The sequence below is a fragment of the Doryrhamphus excisus genome, linkage group LG17 (assembly GCF_037039965.1).
Source record: "Doryrhamphus excisus strain RoL-2023G ecotype Guam linkage group LG17, RoL_Dexc_Guam_v1.1, whole genome shotgun sequence".
Taxonomy (NCBI): domain Eukaryota; kingdom Metazoa; phylum Chordata; class Actinopteri; order Syngnathiformes; family Syngnathidae; genus Doryrhamphus; species Doryrhamphus excisus.
Window position 1 is genome coordinate 285,151 of NC_136373.1, and position 24,265 is coordinate 309,415.

The window sequence follows — 24,265 nt, forward strand, 5'->3', positions numbered from 1 at the left end:
TGTTTCGTTTTGATGTAAACTTTCTGTAACCTAAGTACACACACTGCAGTACACACTCCGGTACAGTAGGTGGCGATCCACCATGAACAAGGAGAAGAGACCGCCCCGCCAAGTTTGGTCTCGCGACATTCTACGAAGTTACGTCCCTGGCGCTCAAAGCGCTTCCTGTTAGATTGTAAAATGGCGCATTGTTTTCTCCGCTGCATCCCAACCGAGTAGTTACGTTTATGGAACAATTGCAATGATTTGCTACAAGATACACGATGCGATGTTACGGTCGAATTCTTAGGTAAAACACAGAGCAGAGAGCTGTATTCTCCGCGCATCCTTTTGTTTAGAGCTCGTTTTTGTTTAGAGCTCGTCCGGTATTCATCGGTTTTTAGCACAAGTTAGCCCTAGTGGTTAGCGTCCTTTTTTAAACTTGAGCGGCATAACTTTGGACTGAAATACTACTACCATGGGGTACCTAAAACTCATCGAGATCGAAAACTTCAAGTCATATAAAGGACGGCAGATAATTGGACCTTTTCACAAGTTCACGGCGATCATTGGGCCAAATGGATCTGGTAAGTTAGGGTTGCGATAGCTAGCATGTTGCTACACTCCTGTTACTGTTACTGTGGCTAGACTGCAACATAGGCAGGGCACTGCTGGTAGTACTTGTTTATACTGCATACAATACATGCAATTAAAAACCAAGTGCATCTTTAAGATACCCCTATGCATCTACAGCACATTCTATTGTCGCTCTTCTTTAGCTTGTGCAAGTATGCATAATTGTGTCTGTAGATAAATAAATAAATCAGTGAGCATAATCTCCCCGTGGGTGTGTGGGTTTTCTCCAGGTATTCTCATATTTTAAAAAACCCACAAAAAAAAAAAACATGCATGTAGCGTTGTATTTCCAAAAATGTACTATTTTTGTTGTCATCGTTATATTTGTCCAAACTGTGCCTTTAGTTGTACCAGGCATTAAAATGCACAAGAAATTGAAGACTATGTCGGTCATCTTCTATCAGTACATGAAACTGTTATCAGTTACCAGCACACTAATGAATCTCGCTGTCGTTGCAGGAAAGTCCAACCTCATGGATGCTATTAGCTTTGTGCTAGCAGAGAAGACGAGTAACTTGCGTGTGAAGACTCTGAAGGATCTGATCCATGGCGCGCCTGTTGGGAAGCCAGCTGCCAACAGAGCTTTTGTCAGTATGGTTTACCAGGAGGACACAGGAGAGGAGCGCTCCTTCACCAGGATGATTATTGGTATGAATGAACATCCTTTGGCTGCCATTGTTGAAACACGCCCTTGTGGCACTAGAGTCTATTACCACACTATTCCAACACTTTCCCTGACCCTGAACTTTGACCTTCTGTTCAATTGTGAATCAGGATCCTCCTCTGAATACCGCATCAACAACAAAGTTGTGGGCTTGCCAGAGTACAGCGAGGAGTTGGAAAAACTTGGTATTCTCATCAAGGCTCGAAACTTTTTGGTATTCCAGGTGAGCCGAACATTTAACCAACATTGTGTTGGCATCCTTTCAGTGCTCCAGAATATCCGATGGGCAGACACGTTTGTTGGAGTGAAATACATTAGAATGGTTCTCCTCATTCTTCCTGTAGGGAGCTGTGGAGTCCATCGCTATGAAGAACCCAAAGGAGCGTACAGCTCTGTTTGAGGAGATCTCGCGTTCCGGGGAGCTGGCGCAGGAGTATGACCGGAGGAAGAAGGAGATGGTGAAAGCCGAGGAAGACACGCAGTTCAACTACCATCGCAAGAAGAACATTGCAGCGGAGCGCAAAGAGGCTAAGCAGGAAAAAGAGGAGGTGCGTCCATCTTTTAGAGTCCTGTTGGCAAATGTGTTGATATTTGGACATCTTGGCTTTAAAGAAGAAAGTTGTTGTTGGTTAATATCTGCATGCAGGCTTGAATAGGGTTTTTTTCTGACTTATTTACGCCCATCAAATCCAATCAAACCTTTCTTGAAAGCCTTGAATGTGCTCATGGGCCATCTTTGGTGCAGGCTGAGCGCTACCAGCGACTGAAGGATGAAGTCGCGAGGGCCAGCGTTCAGTTGCAGCTCTTCAAGCTCTACCACAATGAGACCGAGATTGAGAAGCTGAATAAAGAGCTTGGCCAGCGAAACAAGGAGATCGACAAGGACCGCAAGAAAATGGACCATGTGGAGGAGGAGCTGAAAGACAAGAAGAAGGAGCTCGGCAGGCTCATGAGGGAGCAGCAGACAATAGAAAAAGAGATCAAGTGAGTCATTGGCGTGTCTCAGTCTCATTGCATGTTTCAATTGGATTCCAAAGCCAACCTGTGCAAATGTTTGGCCTTTTGCCTCCAGAGAAAAAGACTCCGAGCTTAACCAGAAGAGGCCGCAGTACATCAAGGCCAAAGAGAACACTTCACACAAGATCAAGAAGCTGGAGGCAGCTCGGAAGTCATTGCAGAACGCCCAGAAGATGTACAAGAAGCGCAAGGCTGACATGGATGAGTTGGACAAAGAGATGAGAGCGGTGGAGCTGGCCAAGCAAGACTTTGAGGAGCGTATGGAGGAGGAGGCACAGAGCCAGGGCCAGGACCTCACCCTGGAGGAGAACCAGGTACCACAGTAGTGTTCATTATCAGTATCAGTATCACAATATTGCAATCAAATGTAAAAAAAAAAGGTTCGGGAAATATACTATGAATAATATACGTTTTCAAGTAACCTGCCGTGTCCTTTTGAAGGTGAAGCAGTACCATCGTCTGAAGGAGGAGGCCAGTAAACGTGCAGCCACTTTAGCACAGGAGCTGGAGAAGTTCAACCGTGACCAAAAAGCTGATCAAGACCGCCTCGACTTGGAGGAAAGGAAGAAAGTAGAGACGGAGGTAAAATGGACACGTCTAGCTAATTAAAGGAAAGAATGCACGCCGCAATTGTTTTTTTTTTCCTGCAGGCCAAAATCAAACAGAAAATTCGTGAAATTGAGGAGAACCAGAAGCGCATTGAGAAGTTGGAAGATTACATCACCACCAGCAGGTCTGCTTCATGGCATTACACTGAAACTTTGATCTCGTTTGCCGCATATTCACACAATGTTTCCCCTGCTCCTCAGGCAGTCTCTGGATGAGCAGAAGCGTATGGAAGAGGAGCTGACTGAGGAGGTGGAAATGGCCAAGAGGAGGATTGATGAGATCAACATGGAGCTGAATCAGGTGTGAACATCTTGGCGTGTTTAGAAGTCATCCTAAGTCTCACGTAGGGCTGGGCCATAGGACCTCCATATTACCGAGTTACTGCTTAATCCTTGCTGACCTCTTCCACCGCACACACGGTAGCCTGTTAGCTTCAACTGGGCCTCCTGCTGGCAGGCATGACGGAGATAAAGCGCAAATCTAGGTTCTATATCGATACCAAATATATGGTTGATTTTGAAAGTAAATAAGAATATTTTGTCATATGGGCCAGTGCTAGTCTCACACAAGCTTTTGTTTCTCTCTATAAGGTCATGGAGCAACTGGGGGACGCCAGGATCGACAGGCAGGAGAACAGTCGACAGCAACGCAAGGCTGAGATCATGGAGAGCATCAAACGACTTTACCCAGGCTCTGTGGTGAGGTTGATGTTCCATCACTCCATCCCATCTTTTTGTTTGCAACGACATCCTTTCAGATTTTACTCGACTGGTGTTGAAGACTTTTCTTTTTCTTCTGCAGTATGGCCGTTTGATCGACTTGTGCCAACCCACTCAGAAGAAATATCAGATCGCTGTGACCAAAGTGCTGGGCAAGAACATGGATGCCATCATTGTTGACTCGGAGAAGACGGGCAGAGATTGTATTCAGTACATCAAGGAGCAGAGAGGAGAACCCGAGACCTTCCTTCCTCTTGACTACCTGGAGGTAAATATCCACGTTCATGAATTGCATGTCAACAGTAGTTTGGACTTGAGCTTTTTCACTCGGAGCACAGGAACATGATGATGAGTCATGTGACGTTTCTATGATGCTTTTCCTGACCTATAAATGTAGTTGGACTGTTGTAGTCTCTCTCTATGTTAAATGATGCGTGAGCCCTGAAAGAATTGTTTAATTTAAAATGTCAGTGGAAAGAGTTTGTTTAAATATCGCATTAAGAAATGCAGCTGTCAAAAGAGAGCCATGATTAGATACGTGTACTTTTTCCTTAACTTTATTTGAAGTCTTTCCTTGTCTTGTTTCATCACAGGTGAAGCCAACAGACGAAAAACTTCGAGAGCTGCGTGGCGCCAAGCTGGTGATCGACGTGATCCGCTACGAGCCTCCACATATTAAGAAAGCTCTGCAGTATGCATGCGGCAACGCTCTGGTTTGTGAGAATGTGGAGGACGCAAGGAGGATTGCTTTTGGAGGCCCATACAGGCACAAGGTACCAACCACGTTGTTACTATTCCCCACTCGTACACATATGGCAGGGCTCTTTCACTAGGAGAACCTGACTTTAAAAAAGGTACAGTACAGCGGAATGGTGCCAGGAGTGAAATCCGGTCATTTCTTGTGTCGGACCCGTAGGTTGATTATTGAAATTGAAAAAAGGGTTGAACTTTGAAAGAAATGGGAGAAAATGTTGGCCAATTTAGCCTTAAAAACATTTATAATATTCAGGGTTAAAAAAGTTGGCTACTTAGGGGGTTACACTTACTGCGGCCTATTTTGGGACCCTGTCCCGCGATAAAGGAGGGAAGACTGCATGACAAACTCAGATTTGATATGATGTGCTGATATCATGTTCTTGTTTATCTCCTCTGGCCACATCTAGACTGTCGCACTGGATGGAACACTTTTCCAAAAATCCGGAGTCATTTCTGGAGGAGCCAGCGACCTGAAGGCCAAGGCCAGGCGTTGGGATGAGAAAGCGGTAGACAAACTCAAAGAGAAGAAAGAGAAACTGACGGATGAGCTCAAAGTAATTTGGATGCTCTGTCTTTAAAACGTTGGTTCATTCTGACCCCAACTAATGCCAACTAATGCCAACTAATGCCGTGTTTACATTGCAGGAGCAAATGAAGGCCAAGAGGAAGGAGGCTGAGCTGCGTCAGGTCCAGTCTCAGGCCCACGGCCTTCAAATGAGACTCAAGTATTCTCAGAGTGACCTGGAGCAGACCAAAACACGACACCTGTCACTCAACATGCAGGTTGTTGACATCTCCTCCTTCCTTTGTCTCCTCCTTCCTTGGCAGTCCTGTCTCTAAACGTCCTTCCGTGCCCTGCAGGAGAAGTCTAAGCTGGAAAGCGAGTTGGCCAACTTTGGTCCTCGCATCAATGACATCAAGAGGATCATCCAGTCCCGCGAGAGGGAAATCACGGACCTCCGAGACCGCATGAACCTGGTAGGTTGGAGTCATTCGATGCTGTCTGTGCTAAGTACGTGCCAATGCAGTAACCATCGTCAACGGTGTTCAGGTGGAGGATGAGGTGTTTGTGGAGTTCTGCAAGGAGATTGGCGTAAGGAACATCAGAGAGTTTGAGGAGGAGAAGGTCAAGAGGCAGAATGAGATTGCCAAAAAGCGGTGAGTTCTTCTGTTTTCTTCTCATAATTCTCTCACAAGTCCAATTTGACACGAGATGTTGTCTCAGTCTGGAATTTGAGACCCAGAAGACCCGCCTGGGAATCCAGGTGGACTATGAGAAGAACCAACTCAAGGAGGACCAGGAGAAGGTCATGATGTGGGAGCAGACTGTCAAGAAGGACGAGGCTGAAATTGAACGCCTGAAGAAGGTATGGATGAGAACATCATCAATGATGGCCGCCAGTCCAAGTCAGTCCATGCTCACGTCTCGGTTTCTCTCTTCAGGAGGAGCACAGACACATGAAGATCATTGATGAGACAATGGCGCAGCTCCAAGACCTGAAGAACCAGCACCTCACCAAGAAATCTGAAGTCAATGACAAGAACCACGACATGGAGGAGATCCGCAAAAAACTGGGCGGTGCCAACAAGTGAGCGGCTGCAATAGCGACATGTCACTTCTTCCAAGGTTCTGCGCGCTCCAAGCGTCCTTGTCGTTGCTTCCAGGGAGTTGACGCAGCTCCAAAAGGAAGTGACGGCCATCGAGACGAAGCTGGAGCAGAAGCGCAGCGACCGCCACAACCTGCTGCAGGCCTGCAAGATGCAGGACATCAGGCTGCCTCTTCGCTCGGGGACGATGGACGACATCAGCCAGGGGGAGGTACGTGGGTGCGTCACGGGTGCTGCCTGCTTTTGGGATGGACTGACAAGCCACGCCCCCCTCCCTCTCGTCTTCTCAGGGGAGCTCTCAGACCGACGAGTCCAGCAGCCAGAGGACCTCCAGCAGCGTCCTGGCTAAAGAGGCGCTCATTGAGATCGACTACAGCAATCTGTCTGAAGACCTCAAGGTACGCCACGCCACGCCACGCCAAACCTCCTTTCATGTCTTAAATGCCACTCCCTCCCCTCCTCTGGTCAGATTTCGTGCTGAGGAAAGTCGTTCCGCTATAGTGGTTTAAAAAACGGTACATCCCTGTAGGATAACATTCCATGGTTTTCCATGTGTCATTTCCGTGGCCACTAGACAATGTAGTCCTCCAGTGTGGTAGACCGTGACCACATGGATGAGGAGTCCGGCTTGTTCCCCGCAGGATGCCTTGTCCGAGGAGGAGATCAAGGCGGAGACCAACACGCTGCAGCAGCGTCTGAACGAGCAGCAGAGCATCTTGCAGAGAATCAGCGCCCCCAACATGAAGGCCATGGAGAAGCTGGAGAGCGTCAGGGACAAGTTCCAAGAAACCAGTGACGGTGAGTTGCGGCAGACCGGAGGCGGACTCAACGGGAGGAAGCGGCAATGTCAACCTTCTGTCCCTCCCAGAGTTTGAAGCTGCTCGCAAGAGGGCCAAGAAGGCCAAGCAAGCCTTCGAGCAGATCAAGAAGGAGCGTTTCGATCGCTTCAATACCTGCTTTGAGTCTGTCGCCACAAACATCGATGAGATCTACAAGGCCCTCTCACGTAACAGCAGCGCCCAGGTACGTCCAGGATGAGCCTCGCTTTGAGGGAACGCTACGTTTGTCATCCCAATCGTTTCCTAGGCCTTCCTGGGGCCGGAGAACCCAGAGGAGCCCTACCTGGACGGCATCAACTATAACTGCGTGGCCCCAGGAAAGAGGTTTCGACCCATGGACAACCTGTCTGGAGGAGAGAAGACCGTGGCGGCCTTGGCTCTGCTCTTTGCTATTCACAGGTGACACAACATTACATGGGGGAGTCTATGTATGTATGACTCTGTATGTATGTATGACTCTGTATGTATGTATGACTCTGTATGTATGTATGACTCTGTATGTATGACTCTGTATGTATGACTGTGTATGTATGACTCTGTATGTATGACTCTGTATGTATGACTGTGTATGTATGACTGTGTATGTATGACTCTGTATGTATGACTCTGTATGTATGACTCTGTATGTATGCATGACTCTGTATGTATGCATGACTCTGTATGTATGCATGACTCTGTATGTATGCATGGCTATGTATGCATGCATGGCTATGTATGCATGCATGACTATGTATGTATGCATGACTCTGTATGTATGCATGACTCTGTATGTATGCATGGCTATGTATGCATGCATGGCTATGTATGCATGCATGGCTATGTATGTATGCATGGTTATGTATGCATGGCTATGTATGCAACATTTTGACTTACTACTGCTTGACATATCTACTCAGCTACAAACCCGCCCCCTTCTTTGTCCTTGACGAGATTGACGCTGCGCTTGACAACACCAACATCGGCAAGGTGCGTCCCCATGCGAGTGTTGGACCCTCCCCAGTGGTCATCCGGTTCTTCCCGCAGCCCTCATTGCAAAGTCCTGTCTTCCCTTCCCAGGTGGCCAATTATATCAAAGACCAGTCAGTCCAGAACTTCCAGGCCATCGTCATCTCCCTGAAGGAGGAGTTCTACACCAAGGCGGACTCCCTCATTGGTGTTTATCCGGAGGTGCGTATCTCCCTTTTAGCCACGTGTCCTTATCCAACCTCATCCAACCTAATCCTGAACCAACTGGCACAAATCAGCACAGCCTTTCACTTCCGATATTGCAGCTTGAGTATTAGCCGATACGGATATCCGTCTGACGTCATCATCATCATCATCCAGATGTCCCTCATTTAAGGCTTAGATGATAAATGAATTTCTTAGATTAGAGGGCCCATGCTTCGTTCACTTTATTGCTCGATACAATTATTGACAATATGAACCATTTCCTCTTTTGTCACATGGCCAGAAACATAGAATTGGCACCTTAAGGCTTCATAATGAACGGGGTTGATGCCCCCCCGCTAATCATCTCTCCTCTTTTCCCACCCACAGCAAGGAGACTGTGTCATCAGCAAAGTGCTCACCTTTGACCTCTCCCAGTATCCCGACGCCAACCCAAACCCCAACGAATAAGAAGACCAAGACCAAGAAGTTCCACGGTCAAAGGTCCATTCCCTGATTCCTCTCCTCCATCGTTTCCTTCTTTGATCGCTCCTGTGATATGATTTGATATTAGGGAATACAATCTTTTTTGGTAGTTTAGGGTTGTCCTGTAAACAGCGATAGCCACAATATACAGTATGTACATGTCATTGAGTATTGAATACCACATTTTTTTTTAAGCAGACACATCATGGGACCCCCCCCCCCAGGATGTGCCTATTCCTAAAATGTACATTTAGCATTTTGTTGTTTTATTGTGACTAGTGTGTAGTTCTGTGAGGCAGGTCTATGTGAGGCAGGTCTATGTGAGGCAGGTCTATGTGAGGCAGGTCTATGTGAGGCAGGTCTATGTGAGGCAGGTCTATGTGAGTCAGGTCTATGTGAGTCAGGTCTATACGAGTCAGCTCTGTGCTCTTTTATTCATTCGTCCGCTTTCAATAAATACAGTTTGAATTATTTAAGGTCTTTGCTAATGTTTACTTTGAGATTCAAGTTTTTATTGGATTGTATGTGTTTAAATCCCAGAGCTTAACAACACTTTTAGTTGAATACAAGCCGCCCACCCGGGATACTGCATGACATTCCAGGCCATAAGCGGACTGCTCAGCTAGGCAGGACTATTAATAGACGGGCTCACGTTACACGAGCGTAGCCCGCAGGGGGCCGTCCATTTTAAAGCGTTACCTTCACTCACCAGCGCTTTCATCCATTATTTACACTTGATTAAATATTGGAATTAGGATGAATCACATTTTGTCCTTTAACTTTTAATACAAATGTTTTTATCGATAGTAATTTGTACTTGCAGTTACTTCCAATTCCAGTATTTCATCCTTTAGTAATTAGTACAACATGTTGTCTCTCAACTGCCTTTCAGACCATCAGGATGTGCTCACCTTCTCAAATAAAAATCTATTTTAAAAACCATGTGACCTCTAAACGTTATAATCGGCCCCAGGCAGCTCCGTTCTAGTCTGGACATGAGCAGAGGAAGCTGGAGGACCAGGGCGCCTCTTCCTCCTCACAGCCGGGTCCGGCCGCTCTGGGTCCCTGGATGCCACAGCCTGGGGGCAAGGAGGCACAGGGACGGGGCGTTTCTTTTTGACGGGGGCCACGCGGCTGGGGCGCTGGTTGAGGAGAGCCCGAGCTACGTCTTCCATGTCTTCTAGTGTTGTGTGCACGGCGTCCACCGTCTCCTGTGTCGCAATATGCAATGTCGAGTCCATTGACAGGTCCATGAAATAGATGATCTTACCTCCTGGAAAAGGTGGGCGGCGGCACTATGGGAGCTGCCGTTTGGACTGTCGCTGAGCCTCGGCTTATAAGGGAACTGCAAAAAAACCCACAAAAGGTTAGCCTCACAAACAACGTCAATGATAATCCCTAGCGTGTCCCCATCATAGCAAGAACGCTAACGCTAAGAACGCTAACCGTAATCTGAAAAGCCCAACTGAGCAAAGAATGGGGCCCACAGTGCCGGGCTCTGGTTTCTTGTCAAATATTACCTGCGTAGCGTCCGTCCTCCCTGGGAAGGTCCAGGAGTGGCGGTTGTCTTAGGGAAGGACAAATGATATTTCATTGGGTTTTGTGCAGCAAGTAGAAGCAAGTAAAGACATGCAGTAAAGACATGCCGTATCTGGACGGGTTTCTGCAGCCTATTTTCAGACCCTTAGCTGGTGGTCCAATGTTTGCTTCTCGAAGCGCCGTGCCCCCATGAAGGGACGGGCGGGTAGAGAAGCGGTATGAACCGAAGTCCGGATCACTAAGTCTCGTTTTTACGGACATTTTGATCATAGAAACTTTCCAAACGAACCAACGGGATGTTGGTGGCAGATACAACCTGGACTGACCAAGCCCCGCAGCGTGGACAGTACCTGGGTCTGGATCCTCACCGGGACCATCCAACTCTTCTGGACTGCCTTCTCTTTCCAACGAAAACCTGAAAGACAAGAAGGCGCCGCCGTCAGACACGCCCCCAGCAGCGCGTGGGCGCCACGGCTGTGCTTTACTCTGCAAAGGCGTTGTTGTTGGTGTTGTCTTTGGGTGCCGTGCTGGGGAGGAAGTCTGCAATGGGATCCTCAACGGAGGACTCGGGATGGTTTTCCAAGAACTTGAGGGGCCTCTGGTTGGTCATGTGCGGGGACTGGGTGTCGCTATTGTCAGCCGAGAAAGACTCCACGCGATTCCCAAACAAGCCATGCGTACGCTGGAACGACATCGGCATCACTTCGTTCTCACTTCCTGTTTTCACCATATTTTGCCGTGCTCCTCACCTGGTAAATAAGCTCTTCTCCAGCGTCCTCCATCGCTCTGTCCATCTCCTCCTCATTCTGCAGGTCTCCAGAAATGGCCCTGTGCATTTCCGGAGCCGCCTCATCCTCGATACTCCTCAGACCGGCCTGAGGATTACAAGGAGGAACATAACTAGAAGATCAACAGAGAAGACAACATGAGTGAAGAAGGTCTGTTACTTGGATCTCAGGGCCTGAGGCGTTCTTCTTTGTGGGCCGGTAGCCGTAGTATTCCTCCTGACGCTTCAGGAACTTCCGTAAATGATCCTGAAGCAAGAACGTGGCGTAGAATTTCCCCACGGTGACCTCATCATCTGAAAACCGGGAAAGAGGAATTATGAACAAGCTCAGGAGGAGAGGTTCCATCCATCGGAGCACTCGCCTCCTATCGGGGGGATGACCTGGTCCAGGAGCTTCATGCTGGTGCGCTTCCAGATTTTCTTGATGATAGCTCTGAGCTCCTCATTGGCTTGCTCAAAGTTTCCTGGTGGGAAGACGACATTCCCGTCAACGTACGCCGACTCAGCACAACAAGACAAACGGCTGAGCTCCACCTTCCGTCTTGATCTTCAGCGCCGTCCTGACCAGAGCGAAGAGGGTGGCGTTGAAGGTGACGGTGCCGTCGCTGTTGAGGGGCATGTTCATGCCCACCAAACGCTGCAGGATTGGCATCGTTGGAGAAATGCGGCTTACATTGCATCCAATGTGGGGGGTGGGGGGGGACTTTGGCTGTCCGTCATCTTACCTTACAAGCTGCTCGATGAGGACAGAACTTGCCGAAGCCCAAAGGAGGCTGGATGCGTCGTAGCAGCGTCACCACATCCAGATGTTTGATTCTCCCTCTGTGACATCACAAAAGCGTCTTATTGGTCAAGCGTCTTATGTTCCACACGCCAGCTGATGCTCATCATCAACCAGTCCATCAAAACGACGTCCTCCAATCAAACTAACCATTCGTGGACCAAAGGAAAGAAAAGCAGGTTAATATGAATTATTAAATATGAAAAGTATTCCAGACCAACGCGTTGATAATCCATATTTCATATAAGGCACAGAGCAAGGAACAACTCCAAGTTCTGCGTCCTTCCTGCTGTCTGCTGGTTCAGAGATGCTAGCATCCACCTGATGAAGAGCATGGTGGCTTACGTGGCCTCTGGGTCATATTCAGCCCAGATCTTCTTGAACTCATCCAGGTGGTGAGGACCAAGCAGGGACCAATCCCGTGTCAGGTAATCAAAGTTGTCCATGATGACGGCCACAAACAGGTTGAGGATCTGCAGGAGGAGGCCACACAGAATGAAGAGCGGGCAAGCAGGAGATGTACGGTGGAAGTACTGGAGATGCTGACCAAGAAGGCACAGAGACAGTAGAAGCTTAGGAAGTAGAAGACGGCGAAGTTGGAGCCACAAGTGTACTCCTCCCTGGGCAGGAAGTCGGACTTGGGGTCACACTTCTTCCCGTACATGGAAGCCATCATGACCTCCTCCCATCCTTCTCCAGTAGCACACCTGCAGATGGAAACCACAGTGAGATCTGGCCTCGGTTGTGGAACCCAGGAGCTTTGATGGAGAACTTGCCGGAATAGCATGAGAACCGCCTGGGGGAACGTCTGGAAGTTGTTGTTGCGGTTGATTTCCGTGCCATCCACCAAGGCTATCTTCCCGAAAATCTGAAAGGATGCCATGGTGGCCCTGAGCTTCCATGGTGAGCACCATCAGGCGTGGAAGCTGGAGGAGAGCATCCATACCTGCATCCCGATGACGGCGTAGATGAAGAAGAGCATCACAATGAGCAGAGCCACGTGAGGAAGAGCCTGAAGACACCAGAGAAGAAGAGCCAGTCAGCCCGTTTGTGGAATCGGATGTGGTAATGTCCACCGTGACCAAGACCTGGAAGGACTTGATGAACGTCCACAGGAGGTTGCGGATGCCCTCGGAACGGTTCAGTAGCTTGACCAGGCGCATGACACGGAAGAGTCGGAAAAACGTGATGGAAACGGAGGCGTTTTCCGAGGCCTGGGGACAAGAGGAGAATAATTCCATGTCCAGGAGATGAGAGGACCATAAGAGTATGATGATGATGATGATGATGATGATGGCCATGTGGATGCTTACTGCGATGGCTTGCATGGGATTCGTGTCCTGCAAAACGTAGAAGAGATGGTTATACATCCAGGAGCCGAATGGCAAAGCACCTTTCCGATTAAAACACGAGAAGGAAAATGGGAAATGGAATATTTGTGTGTTTGGCTGGAAATGAAAATAAAAGTGAATATGAAAATAAAAGTGAATATGAAAATAAAAGTGAATATGAAAATAAAAGTGAATATGAAAATAAAAGTTGTCCATTTTATTTTGTAGGAGTGGTGGAGCCCACTGGTCTCCAGTTAATAAAATGGTATCCACTTAGCAGACCAGACATGGACCACATGCTTTGGTTATGGTTTACCATGACTTAGTTAGAGTTCGTATCGCAATGAATGATTGACAGCTTCCACTTTTTCCTCTAAACATTTGCTAAGGAATTGTGGAAGTAATCATTTGGGAAAGTTGGAGAAGGAATGATGATGAAGAGAAAAGGACTCCAGTGTGGGATGGATGTACGTGGTGGTGTTCTTTCACAAGATGACGTATTAAACATAAATGAGATCGATAGAAAGGAAGTCTACGTATCAATCAATCAATATTCTATGACACATGCATACTCTAATACACAAGATTATGCTATTAGAAAAATGAAATGAGACGTAGACAGGAAGACGTAGGAAGACGCAGGAAGACTTAGGAAGACACAGGAAGACTTAGGAAGACACAGGAAGACGTAGGAAGACACATGAAGATGTAGGAAGACGTAGGAAGACACAGGAAGACGCAGGAAGATGCGGGAAGACGCAGGAAGACGTAGGAAGACACAGGAAGACGTAGGAAGACACAGGAAGACGTAGGAAGACGTAGGAAGACACAGGAAGACGTAGGAAGACACAGGAAGACGTAGGAAGACGCAGGAAGACGCAGGAAGACACAGGAAGACACAGGAAGACGCAGGAAGACCCAGGAAGTAGAACGCTGCCCACGACAAAACATGCTGTACAACGCAAGGCGGTAGCGTGATATTTACCGCACAGCCTTGGAGACAGTAGAGCCCCCCACTGGCGGCCAGGGCGGTCTGTGAAGGACAAGCAGAGGTCAAGTGAGATGGCGGAGAGTACCAAGCAGCGTTTGAGAGTAAAAAGCAACCAAGCGTGGAAGGAAGGAGGGTGTGAAAGAGGCGGCACCGGAGCGTGGCCACCTGCCGGAGGGCGTGTGTTTGTGGGCCAAGATGAGGGAAAAGCGTGGCAACCTGAGAAAGTCCAAGCAACACGTGAAAATCATTCCGGATGAGAGAAAGTGTCAATCATGGCGTGCTTCTGCAGAGGAGGGCGACAGAAGACAGAAGGATGGCGGTGGCGTCGGAGATGGCCAATGACGGTACTGACCGTGTTGGGCGAGCTAGCGGTGCTGGCACCATTCTGGGCCACGGTTATACGTGTCTGGTCGGAGCATCGGATACATACATTAGTTATGGTCTACGGTCTGGATGCTGGGGGTCCCCCGCCAGGGACGCTCTTATCAACTCCTCAGGTGAACATTCCATCAGAAGGCCGTGTGGTCGGTACTCACGTCCACTTCGCTGAGGATGACATCTACAACGCTACCGATGACGATGATGAAGTCAAACACGTTCCAGGGGTCTCCAAAGTAGCCCTGCCCGGACAGAAGACCACAGTGAGAGAAGGTCCAGTTGACGGGTGTTTCCCACCAAGGTTTACCTTTGCTTTGAAGGCCATGAGCTTGAGAATCATCTCCACCGTGAAGAGCACAGTGAAGATCAAGTTGAGAATGTCCGACAGCTTGGTCACATGGTCTGACTGGTTACAGTGCTGTTCCACAAACGACAGGACAGAAAGTAGCGTGAAGATGCTGCGTTCACACCGCTAAAGACCACCTCTCACAGGCGTGTCCGCTTTCACGGCTCAGAGATGCCAATCAAGGTGGACTTCCCTGGAACCTACAAGGTCTGATCACCTTCTGCTGCGCTCGGATAAAATCCTCCATCTTGACAGTCAAATTCATTCATTCATCCGAGCACGAAGCTAAAGCACGAAGCTAAAGCACGAAGCTAAAGCACGAAGCTAAAGCACGAAGCTAAAGCACGAAGCTAAAGCACGAAGCTAAAGCACAAAGCTAAAGCACGAAGCTAAAGCACGAAGCTAAGCTAGCCCTAGCTAATGCTATCCCAACACAAATATTTGGGATACTGCTCGTTGTGTTTCTAGTAGGCAACGTGACCTACCTGCACCCCCAGACACAAAGTATTGAGCATGATGAGGAAGAACATGAGGTACTCAAAGTAGCAGGACGTGACGATGTACCAGACCCTGTACTGGTACGGGTTTTTGGGGATGTAGCACCTCAGGGGTCGGGCCTTCAAGGCATACTGCACACATTGGCGCTACAGTGGATGGAGATGTGCACATCATCATCATGAAGACGATGGTCATTCTTCAGGAATAAATCCAAATGGTCACAATGCTCACCTGGTTCTTGTCCAGCTCACAGTTCTTGTACTCCTGCTCTCCTTGCTCCTGGAAGGTGACAATGACGAAACCCACAAAGATGTTCATCATGAAGAAGGCAATGAGGATGATGTAGACGATGAAGAAGACGGACACGTCCACGCGGTTGTTGAAGACCGGCCCCATGTCTTCTTGGTCTGAATCTATGGCTCGATACAAGAGTCTGGGGACAGGTTGGTGTTGGTGAGAAGATCAAACTAGTGAGTTTCCCTAACGAGTTCCTATCATCACGACATGCAATGTGTCATATCTGTCACACGCATACTGTACATACTGTACATACTGTACACACTGTACATACTGTACACAGTACTTACTTTGGCCAACCCTCAAACGTAGACACGGTGAAGAGCGCCAGCATGCCGTAGAGCACATTGTCGAAGTTGAAGTCATTGTTGAGCCATTCCCGTTTGGCCACCACCGTGTCCTGCAGGGAATTCTCCATGTGCTTCAAGAAGACTCCCCTTAAACATTAAAGACAGCAGTCGGTGTTGGGAATGTGTTTTCCTAGATGTGCACTATGCGGCTGTACTGTCTTACTGGCATTCCTCCTCTGTAATTTTGGATGGGTCCGTGCAGCTGTATAACTTCCCCTACGGTCAAATCAAATATTCAATATCAATAACATATCAATAATATTCACCCTTAGTCCAAAGTGTGTGGTGCCACCAACCTTGAAAAGTTGCACTCCGATGCAGGCAAACATGAAGTTGAGCAGCATGGTGACCAGGACAATGTTGCCAATGGTTTTGATGGCCACGAACACACACTGGACCACATGCTGCACACAGGGCTGAGGTTAACAGGGAAGGAGCATACCTTCCAATAGTGGTGTGCTATGTCAATATGGATGCACCTTTAAGCCTTTGGCTCGGTTGATGGCCCTGAGTGGCCTCAGCACCCTCAGCACCCTGAGAATCTTCACCACAGAGATGGCACTGGATCTGCAGGCAACGCATGATAGAAACAGCTCGAGACGTAGTCCCAATCTTCCCAATGGAAGGAAAAGCGTGGTAATCCCAAAGGTATCTCACTCCATTCCCATAGAGAGCAGGGAGACTCCAACCACGATCAGATCCAGGATGTTGAAGGAGTTGCGGCAGAAGGACCCCTCGTGCATGAACGCTCCATAAACGGTCATCTATTATTTAGGAAGTCAAGACTTTGCATTTAATGCCAGGAAATACAGTCATCAAATTGTGACATTATTTTTTTCTATGTTTATTATCCATAATTCCAACCATGTACTGGTAGATCCAGTCATCCACTAAGCCTTTATTCAGTCATGTCCCGCCTGTGCATTCCATGCAGCTATGATATACGTATGTATATATGTATATATATATATACTGTATACTGTATACTTTAGTTACCTTGAGTACAATCTCAATGGTGAACACGGTGGTGAAGACAATGTCAGCATAGGCTAAGATCTGCAGGACAAGATGCCAGACGTGGTTAGGCCTTCTATGGAATACGCCATGGTAACATCAACATTGGTGCGGCTCCTCGCCTGGTTTCTGTATGATTTGGGGTCAATGGGGTCCTCCGCTGCCAGGGAGATGGAGGACAGCAGAATGAAGAGCAGGATGAGGTTAGTGAAGGAGGAGGCGTTGATGATCTTGTAGCACAGTTTTCGGAACCTGGAACCAGCAAGAAGAATGTAGGGCCTGGAGGACAGCCAAGGACCAACCGCATACAAAAAGCCATTTGCTGACTTGTTCTGGGGGCCAAAGATGAAAAAGGAGCTGGCTTCAGGCAAGGGGACGGCTTCCTCCTTCAACTGCAGGTCGGCCATGGGTCGGGGCCGAGGGCTGATGGGGATTTCAGGCTCTTCCTCTTCATCGTCACCTGATTCCAATAGAGTAATAATAGTTGGTGGTGTGGAAGCTTCATAAGAAGACTACAAGAAGTCACCTGGGAAGTCTGCGGGGGGGAAGGGGTCTTTCACTTCATTGACGTTGGACTCAAACTCATCAACTTTCAGCTGATAAAGTACAATGTTAAGAAATGGAGTGTGAATAAAGCCCAGGTGGGATATGTAGAGGAACCTTGGCTGTGGTGGGCATGCCCTCCATCTTGGCTCTCTGCTCCGCCAGTTTCTTGGAGATTCTCTCTCGCTCCTCGTCTGTCTTGTCAGGCATTTTGGACCTGCAGGCCACAAGGAAACACGTTATCCATTCATGTCCTTCATACTTTTTTGCTCGTTCATTTACCGCAGCAGCTTTCTCCTCATCTTCTCCTCCGCTTTCTCTTTCTGAGCGGAGGTCAGACTCTCAGCTTCTGCCAGGTTGTCGACTGCGATGGCCAAGAAGACATTGAGAAGAATGTCTGGATGCACGGAGCTCAGGAAAACATGAACCTTGGCATCTACTGCAGTTTCCCGATGATCCCACAGGGAGGTTTCTACCATAGGATACAGTTTCCGCAGACGAAGAGGACAATGAAGTATATCGCAACCAGGATGCCAGGGAAGACCGGTCCGCCGTAGGCCATGATGCCGTTGTTCATGATGGCGGTCCATTCCTCCCCTGTTAGGATCTGGGACACAGCGAAGGGTGGGACAGCACATCCAAACATGCTCTACCTATGGACTTCACCAGACTTCTCCATCGATTCAAAGAGCTTCAAGGAGACATCTCACCTGGAACACGCTAATGAGGGCCTGAGGGAAGTTGTCAAAGTTGCTCCGTCTGGGCCTGTGGTCGGGAAAGTTGAATTTCCCTCCAAATACCTGCATGCCGAGCAGGGAGAAGATGACGATAAAGAGGAAGAGGAGAAGGAGCAAGGAGGCGATGGAGCGAACAGAGTTGAGGAGCGAGGCTACAAGGTTACTCAGAGAGGTCCAATACCTGCAAAGGAGTTTCGACAAAAGGAAGATAAAGATGTCACCCGGTTATTATTATTATTAACTGATGCAACATGACTTAAAAGTTGCTTTTTCCACTCCTCTGCCCTATAAATGTAGTTGGAATGTTGGATCCTGGTGTTAAACCATACCAAAGGTTCAGATAAGGAGGTTTGCACATTTGGAAGTGAACCCCAAATGAAGTTTGGGATGGCTCAAAACGCTCGGTTTCAAAAGGCGTGGTTAAACTGTCCCTTGGTGATGTCACAGATTCTGGAAGAACTAGAAAGCTTTCTGTGCTGGTTATTGTGTGTAGCTGCTCTATAGGAGTCCACAACTCATTACAAAAGGCCAAACGTGAGCATAATAGGCCCCCTTTAGTGGATCCAACATAACAAATAAGCTATTCCTTTCTTGTAAATATTTATATTTTCCATTTTTGACTTATTCTGCAAGTAAGGCAATAATGTTACTGATGTATGTCTAATTGTCCTAGTAGATGACAGTAGTGTAATCGGGGAAATATGTGCATATCCAGGAATTACTACGATAAGCTTTCTTTTAAAACTCACTTTGTGACTTTGAGGATCCTCAGAAGGCGAATACACCTGAGCACAGAGAAACCCAAAGGGGTCACCTCTCCCACCGACAGCATGATCATCTCCAGGATGCCGCACATCACCACGAAGAAGTCAAAACGGTTGAAGAGCGACATAAAATACGCCCTGGGGCCCAGCGCGTACATCTTCACGAACATCTCGATGACAAAGAGCACCAGGAGGACGCGGCTTGCCACATCTGTTGAGATGAAAAAGCATTTGAATGAAGATGCTTTGGGTAAAACGTCCAAGGTTGTCATCAGAACCTTGAAGGGATGTGAGCCAAAGGGGCTGATGGTGGTACTCTGTTGCGATGGTCAGTGTGTTAAGGAGAACCAGAAACATCACCAGCCAGTAAAATGCTCTGGTTTTCACATAAACCAAACACTTCATCCTGAAGAATCGGTTCCAGCGACGGGCCAGGCGACTGGACGGACAAACGATGTTGGTTACAGAGCCAAGCTACTGTTGCACGTATGCACAAGGGGGGGGGGGGGGGGGGCAGACTCACTAATAGTAGATCACTCGACTCTTGCCCTCCAGGTCCAACAGGCTGTCGGTGTCAGACTCTCCACTGGTCAGAGGTAGGAGACCTGACAAAGAATAACAGCCACGCGTTGAAGTATTGATTATGTTTGAGTGCTAAACGTTCATAGCACTTCATCTCAATTTCCAGGTAGCTAACTCTTTATTTCGGATCATTCTGCACCCCGAAACCAGCATTGTAACACTGACCTTTGCCCTCTCTGTCAGCATCCAGGACCTCAGCGTGAGTGATCCATTCCATGTAGCCGTGAAGGTCCTCATCCAGTTGTTGACGCTCCCTCAACTTCTGGAATTCTCCTCGTGACCTGGCCTTCTCTCGTTCTTTGGTGAACTCTCTTGGCAAAGGAGAATCGTTTTAAAAATATTGTTCACTTCAAAGAGTGAAGTGGACAGTATGCAATAAGTATCTACGGAGTTAGCGTACCCACTGAGCACGCCCAGAACCAGATTGAGGACAAAGAAGGAGCCCAGAAGAATGAGGGGAACAAAATAGACCCACGGCCATTCATTCCCTATGGCGTCGTTGATCTAAAAGACAGGTCATACATACATATACACACAGTATATGTAATATTTATACAGCTACAGTTTATATTTACTGCAACACATAAGCATTTATTTGGCCCCTGGCCAAACTGGGGCCCTAAGATGAATTTTAATTGGAGCCACACCCATCCATATTACAGCTGTGGGGACCAAAGAAAAGCTATTTTTATACTTTTTGGGGGCCCTTTGCCAACTGGTGTGTTCAACAAGGGGCGGCATTGCACATTAAACCCATGAAGTAAGCGATGACCAACCCAGTAGAGAACTTTGGTCCATCCTTCCATGGTAATACACTGATAGACGGTCAGCATGGCGAAGCCGATGTTATCAAAGTGGGTGATGCCATTATTCGGACCTTCCCAGCCAGGTCGACACTCCGAGCCATTAATGATGCAGCGACGTCCATTGCCCGCCTGAGCACAGGGCGCTGGCATCTCCCCCTCTGCTGTTGAATAGATGTCTGCGGGCCAAGGAGAGGAACACGTGACTTAATTGACCACAACAGTTCAGAAACATTCCAGGTACGCATCTTACTTGTGCCCGTGTAGTAGCAGGTTTTATGCATTTTGCACTTGAAGAGCTCCAGGCCCATGATGGCATAGATGGTGACCAATAAGAAGACCAGCAGGGCGATGTGCAGTAGAGGAAGCATGGCTTTGAGGATGGAGTTCATCACCACCTGCAGGCCTACATGAAAACGACACAACATGGTTCTCCTCCTGTAGCATCACAGCTAATCAACTTGCTTGGATGAGGGAACAGGCTCGTACTGGGGACTCCAGAGACGAGCCGTAAGGGCCGCAGCACCCTGAAGGCTCTCAGTGCCTTCATGTCAAAGCCTCCTCCTTTCTCCAGTGGAACGCCTGATATCATATTGATGGTATCCAAGGCGAAGGTGACCAGACTGGAGGAGGACATCAGCCGTAAGCGCTCTCTGAGCAAACTGCTGTTTTCTTTCTCATCATAGTTCTTCTTACCCCATGAAGACGATGACAAAATCCAATATGTTCCAGCAATTTCGTAAATAAGCACCTTCGTGGAACACAAACCCGTACGCCACTATCTTCAGGAAGCACTCTAAGGTGAAGATGATCAGGAATATGTACTCCAGACTTTCCTGCAGAAAAACACAGTCAATTGGTACCTTTCAAAACAAACAATTAAACAATTAAAGAGGTTTTAAGAAATGACATTGTAGAGATAATGTAAGATAGTTCAGTAGGTAGTCACACTGTGGTCTGCATTCATGGTTCTGATAAAACCTTGCCTATATTTACTGTAAATCAAATATCAGATGGTGTGCAATTCTCCGCCTCTGCTGCAGAGTGTCTGGTGTCTTACTACTAAATGTTATCTAAGGTCATTTAGATAGAAAATCATTTACTACCCTGGTCAATTGTGACATCACAAAGGGGCAGGTTAACCACGCCTTTTGAAACCGAGCGTTCTGAGCCATCCCAAACTTGTTTCAGGGCTCACTTCCAAATACGCAAACCTCATGTGAAACTTTGGCATGGTTTAACACCAGAATAAAACATTCTAACTACATTTATAGGTCGGAAAAGTGGAAAAAGCAAAATAGGTCCCCTTTAAGTTCAATTCAGTTCCTACATTTGTCTTAGTTGCTGAATCAGAAATGAGGCTTAAGCTTCTACGTCTGATATCTCATCTATTTATCTCATCTATTTTCACTGTGCTCTTCAAGATGGAAATAAGGAAAATAATAAGACATGGTTCATATTTCTGTGCCGTTACTTAGTATTTGCTGTTTGTGTGCAGATCACCTAAAAGCAACCACAGCGTGAAGTCGGCCATCTCCTGTTACATTGCTCACCTCGGCGGGTGTGTGACAAAGTGCCAGTTGACTTTTGCCAATTGGGTCAAGCTGTTATGGACCCAAGACTAATACTGGATAAGGTCGTCCATGTGTTGATATACATTTGCGTATTGTGACGGTGGCGAGCAAGCAGTGCCATGTCTTCATATCGAGGCTTAGCCGCCAGGCTTCCATGGGACAGTCTGACCATCATCTGACCAACATCCAATATTTGCAGCATGCACACACATAAACTACCTGCAGTGTGTAAACACAGCCACAGTGAGAGGCAAATATCCTGGGAGCCAAACAATATTGGAGCTTATTGAACAGGCGGGAAATATAAGCATCATTTAGTGAGAGGTGTTAGGAGACATGTTTTTGTTGTATTAACTGTAGGAGTTTAAGCTTTGGTGTGGTTTGATTTCCTGGCTTGGCTTGTGTATTGTATTCTTATTTGGTTAACAGCGTCGGTAAGAGTAGCTGGATGAAATACACACAATAAAAATGTTGCTATGTATACCCAAACCCTTTCAGGACGACAAGCCAGAGAAAAGGAATAAAATACTTCCCAACCACCCTCATCCTTCAGTTCAGGACATGATTCGTTCACTGGAGTCCCAAATGGGGAATCACTCTTACTTACCAAGTTTAAATTGGTGTTGTTGCTGTCTTCTTCAGGCATGGGGAGAAACACGGCCAGAGCTACACAGTTGGCAAAGATGGTCAGTAAAATGATGATCTCAAAGGTTCTGGATGAGGAAGCTCAGGATTATTGCTCAAAGATGATTGATGATGAAAAGAAAAAGAAAAAACATAGACACAATACAAAGACCCCACCATAGACAGATACAATACAAAGACCCCACCATAGACACACAATACAAAGACCCCACCACAGACAGATACAATACAAAGACCCCACCATAGACAGATACAATACAAAGACCCCACCATAGACAGATACAATACAAAGACCCCACCATAGACAGACACAATACAAAGACCCCACCATAGACAGATACAATACAAAGACCCCACCATAGACAGATACAATACAAAGACCCCACCATAGACAGATACAATACAAAGACCCCACCATAGACAGATACAATACAAAGACCCCACCATAGACAAAAGGACCTGCATGGTCAACACCAAATGCTGTCCAGGTCCAGGTGGAACATCATCTCTTTAACAGCCCATCAATGTGCCACATCGGTACGCCGGCGTACATGCAATATTCTCTCCCATGCTCCCCCATTCCTGCCCATAGGGGGGGCTCTGTGAGGGAATTCCCCTGCCAGATCAGCATCCCGTCTCCCTGTGATGCAGCGGGACAGCTGCAGGGACCAGGAATATGCCCAAAGCAGTCAAACACACGTGGCCAAATGAGCAGGGTTGTTTTTTTGTTGAAGTTTGCCTTCTTGTATCTACTGCTACTCTTAGCAGCAGACAAGAGTGGACGTTATTTGTAATAAATGTTTGTAATGTTTTGTTACTCTTACATGTGACTGTGTGCTTGAGAGCGAGATACCAATGTGATTACACGAGTGCCATATAAACAGCCCATGACTGGGTTCAGGACAGGTGTCAATAAAGAGGCCGAGGGGAATTTGGTAGCACAATCTGTGTATGTAAAGTCAAAATATAGAAAAGGTGGACGGGGCTAAAATAAAAGCAGGAATATCACTCAGTGGCCAAGCGTCAGCTTGTGCTGCAAGCCTCAAACAGTGCAAGTATTTACACACATTATTTCCGCAGGAAAGGAAAAGGAAGAGAGGCATTCAATGGATTGGTTTTCCCAGGCCAAGCAAATGATCCCACCATGGCTTTGACACAAGCTGCCGGACAAATAAGTCTTTGCACTTCAGATCCCAAATTAACACACATTTGGTGAGATGTGGCCAGCACATTCACAGCGTTCGTGCCAGGAGCTGCTCTTAAGTTCTACAACCTTCTAACTGCTCTTAAGATGCTCACACATTGTCTATTCCTCCAATAGGATGAACAAGAAGAGCTGTACAATATAAAGGATACTTCCACTCCACAATGTTGATGCAGGCCTTACGGAAGGGGTTTCGAAGAGTGAAGAAAAAGAGGGACCTTGCGGGTCTTGGGTTGCCCCCCGTGGCCTGCAGCTTCTTCAGCTTCTCCCGCTGCTTCCTCTTCAGTTCATCTTCATTCATGATGACCGGCTTGGCGGCCTCGGAGTTGGTCGCCATCCTGATTCCTACAGAAGCTCTTAATCCTGGAGAATGTGTCCTCTGACAGGACAATGTCCAACCTGGGGATAAGTGGAACTCCTTGTTGTGAGGACCTGCTGCTCCTCGAGCGCGCTCCTCAGTGCCCCTCTCCTCCTGCCTGGGGACCTCTGACAGGAAAACCTACGCAGGCCAAGTGTCTGGAAGCGCAGTTGGCCCTGCTCTACTTTATTTTTAGAAAGTCAACCAGGGGCGAGCCATGCTTGGGGTTGGTAAAAACGGTTTGGGGGGTAGAATGTGGAAGAGCGGTGTCAGGTCTGGGT

The 24,265-nt window shown here is 47.6% G+C and overlaps 2 protein-coding genes across 3 annotated transcripts; one reads left to right on the top strand and one right to left on the bottom strand.

Annotated features, from left to right (window-relative positions):
• The first annotated feature begins 143 nt into the window (after positions 1-143).
• Positions 144-9,398, top strand: smc1a (structural maintenance of chromosomes 1A). Of its 2 annotated transcripts, XR_013630171.1 has the most exons (27): positions 144-566; positions 1,075-1,263; positions 1,390-1,502; positions 1,624-1,827; positions 2,025-2,263; positions 2,352-2,610; positions 2,738-2,878; positions 2,947-3,029; positions 3,106-3,205; positions 3,496-3,603; positions 3,707-3,892; positions 4,218-4,397; positions 4,788-4,934; positions 5,026-5,163; positions 5,242-5,358; positions 5,432-5,538; positions 5,606-5,747; positions 5,824-5,969; positions 6,046-6,199; positions 6,279-6,386; positions 6,630-6,786; positions 6,857-7,011; positions 7,075-7,226; positions 7,724-7,793; positions 7,884-7,994; positions 8,367-8,761; positions 8,807-9,398. XR_013630171.1 is itself a non-coding variant. In XM_058083504.2 (26 exons), the coding sequence occupies exons 1-26, from the start codon at positions 458-460 to the stop codon at positions 8,445-8,447; spliced, it is 3,696 nt and encodes a 1,231-aa protein (XP_057939487.1). In that variant the 5' UTR covers positions 144-457; the 3' UTR covers positions 8,448-9,398. The 2 variants fall into 2 exon arrangements, 1 of the variants encoding a protein (XP_057939487.1); XM_058083504.2 differs by having other exon boundaries at positions 8,367-9,398.
• Positions 8,210-24,226, bottom strand: LOC131136598 (dihydropyridine-sensitive L-type skeletal muscle calcium channel subunit alpha-1-like). The gene is made up of 45 exons (XM_058083650.2): positions 23,779-24,226; positions 22,385-22,490; positions 20,900-21,039; positions 20,693-20,826; positions 20,457-20,609; positions 20,177-20,382; positions 19,801-19,904; positions 19,566-19,711; positions 19,342-19,423; positions 19,097-19,257; positions 18,804-19,029; positions 18,028-18,235; positions 17,804-17,924; positions 17,600-17,714; positions 17,435-17,534; positions 17,301-17,370; positions 17,102-17,234; positions 16,897-17,026; positions 16,757-16,816; positions 16,418-16,524; positions 16,240-16,327; positions 16,057-16,164; positions 15,924-15,976; positions 15,701-15,847; positions 15,345-15,546; positions 15,101-15,259; positions 14,577-14,687; positions 14,428-14,511; positions 13,886-13,933; positions 12,883-12,909; positions 12,658-12,783; positions 12,516-12,581; positions 12,346-12,437; positions 12,117-12,276; positions 11,915-12,042; positions 11,514-11,610; positions 11,323-11,425; positions 11,151-11,252; positions 10,949-11,082; positions 10,751-10,876; positions 10,487-10,683; positions 10,352-10,416; positions 9,983-10,029; positions 9,733-9,807; positions 8,210-9,673 (listed from the first exon to the last, which is right to left on the bottom strand). The coding sequence occupies exons 1-45, from the start codon at positions 23,961-23,963 to the stop codon at positions 9,413-9,415; spliced, it is 5,493 nt and encodes a 1,830-aa protein (XP_057939633.2). The 5' UTR covers positions 23,964-24,226; the 3' UTR covers positions 8,210-9,412.
• Between the last annotated feature and the right edge of the window lie 39 nt (positions 24,227-24,265).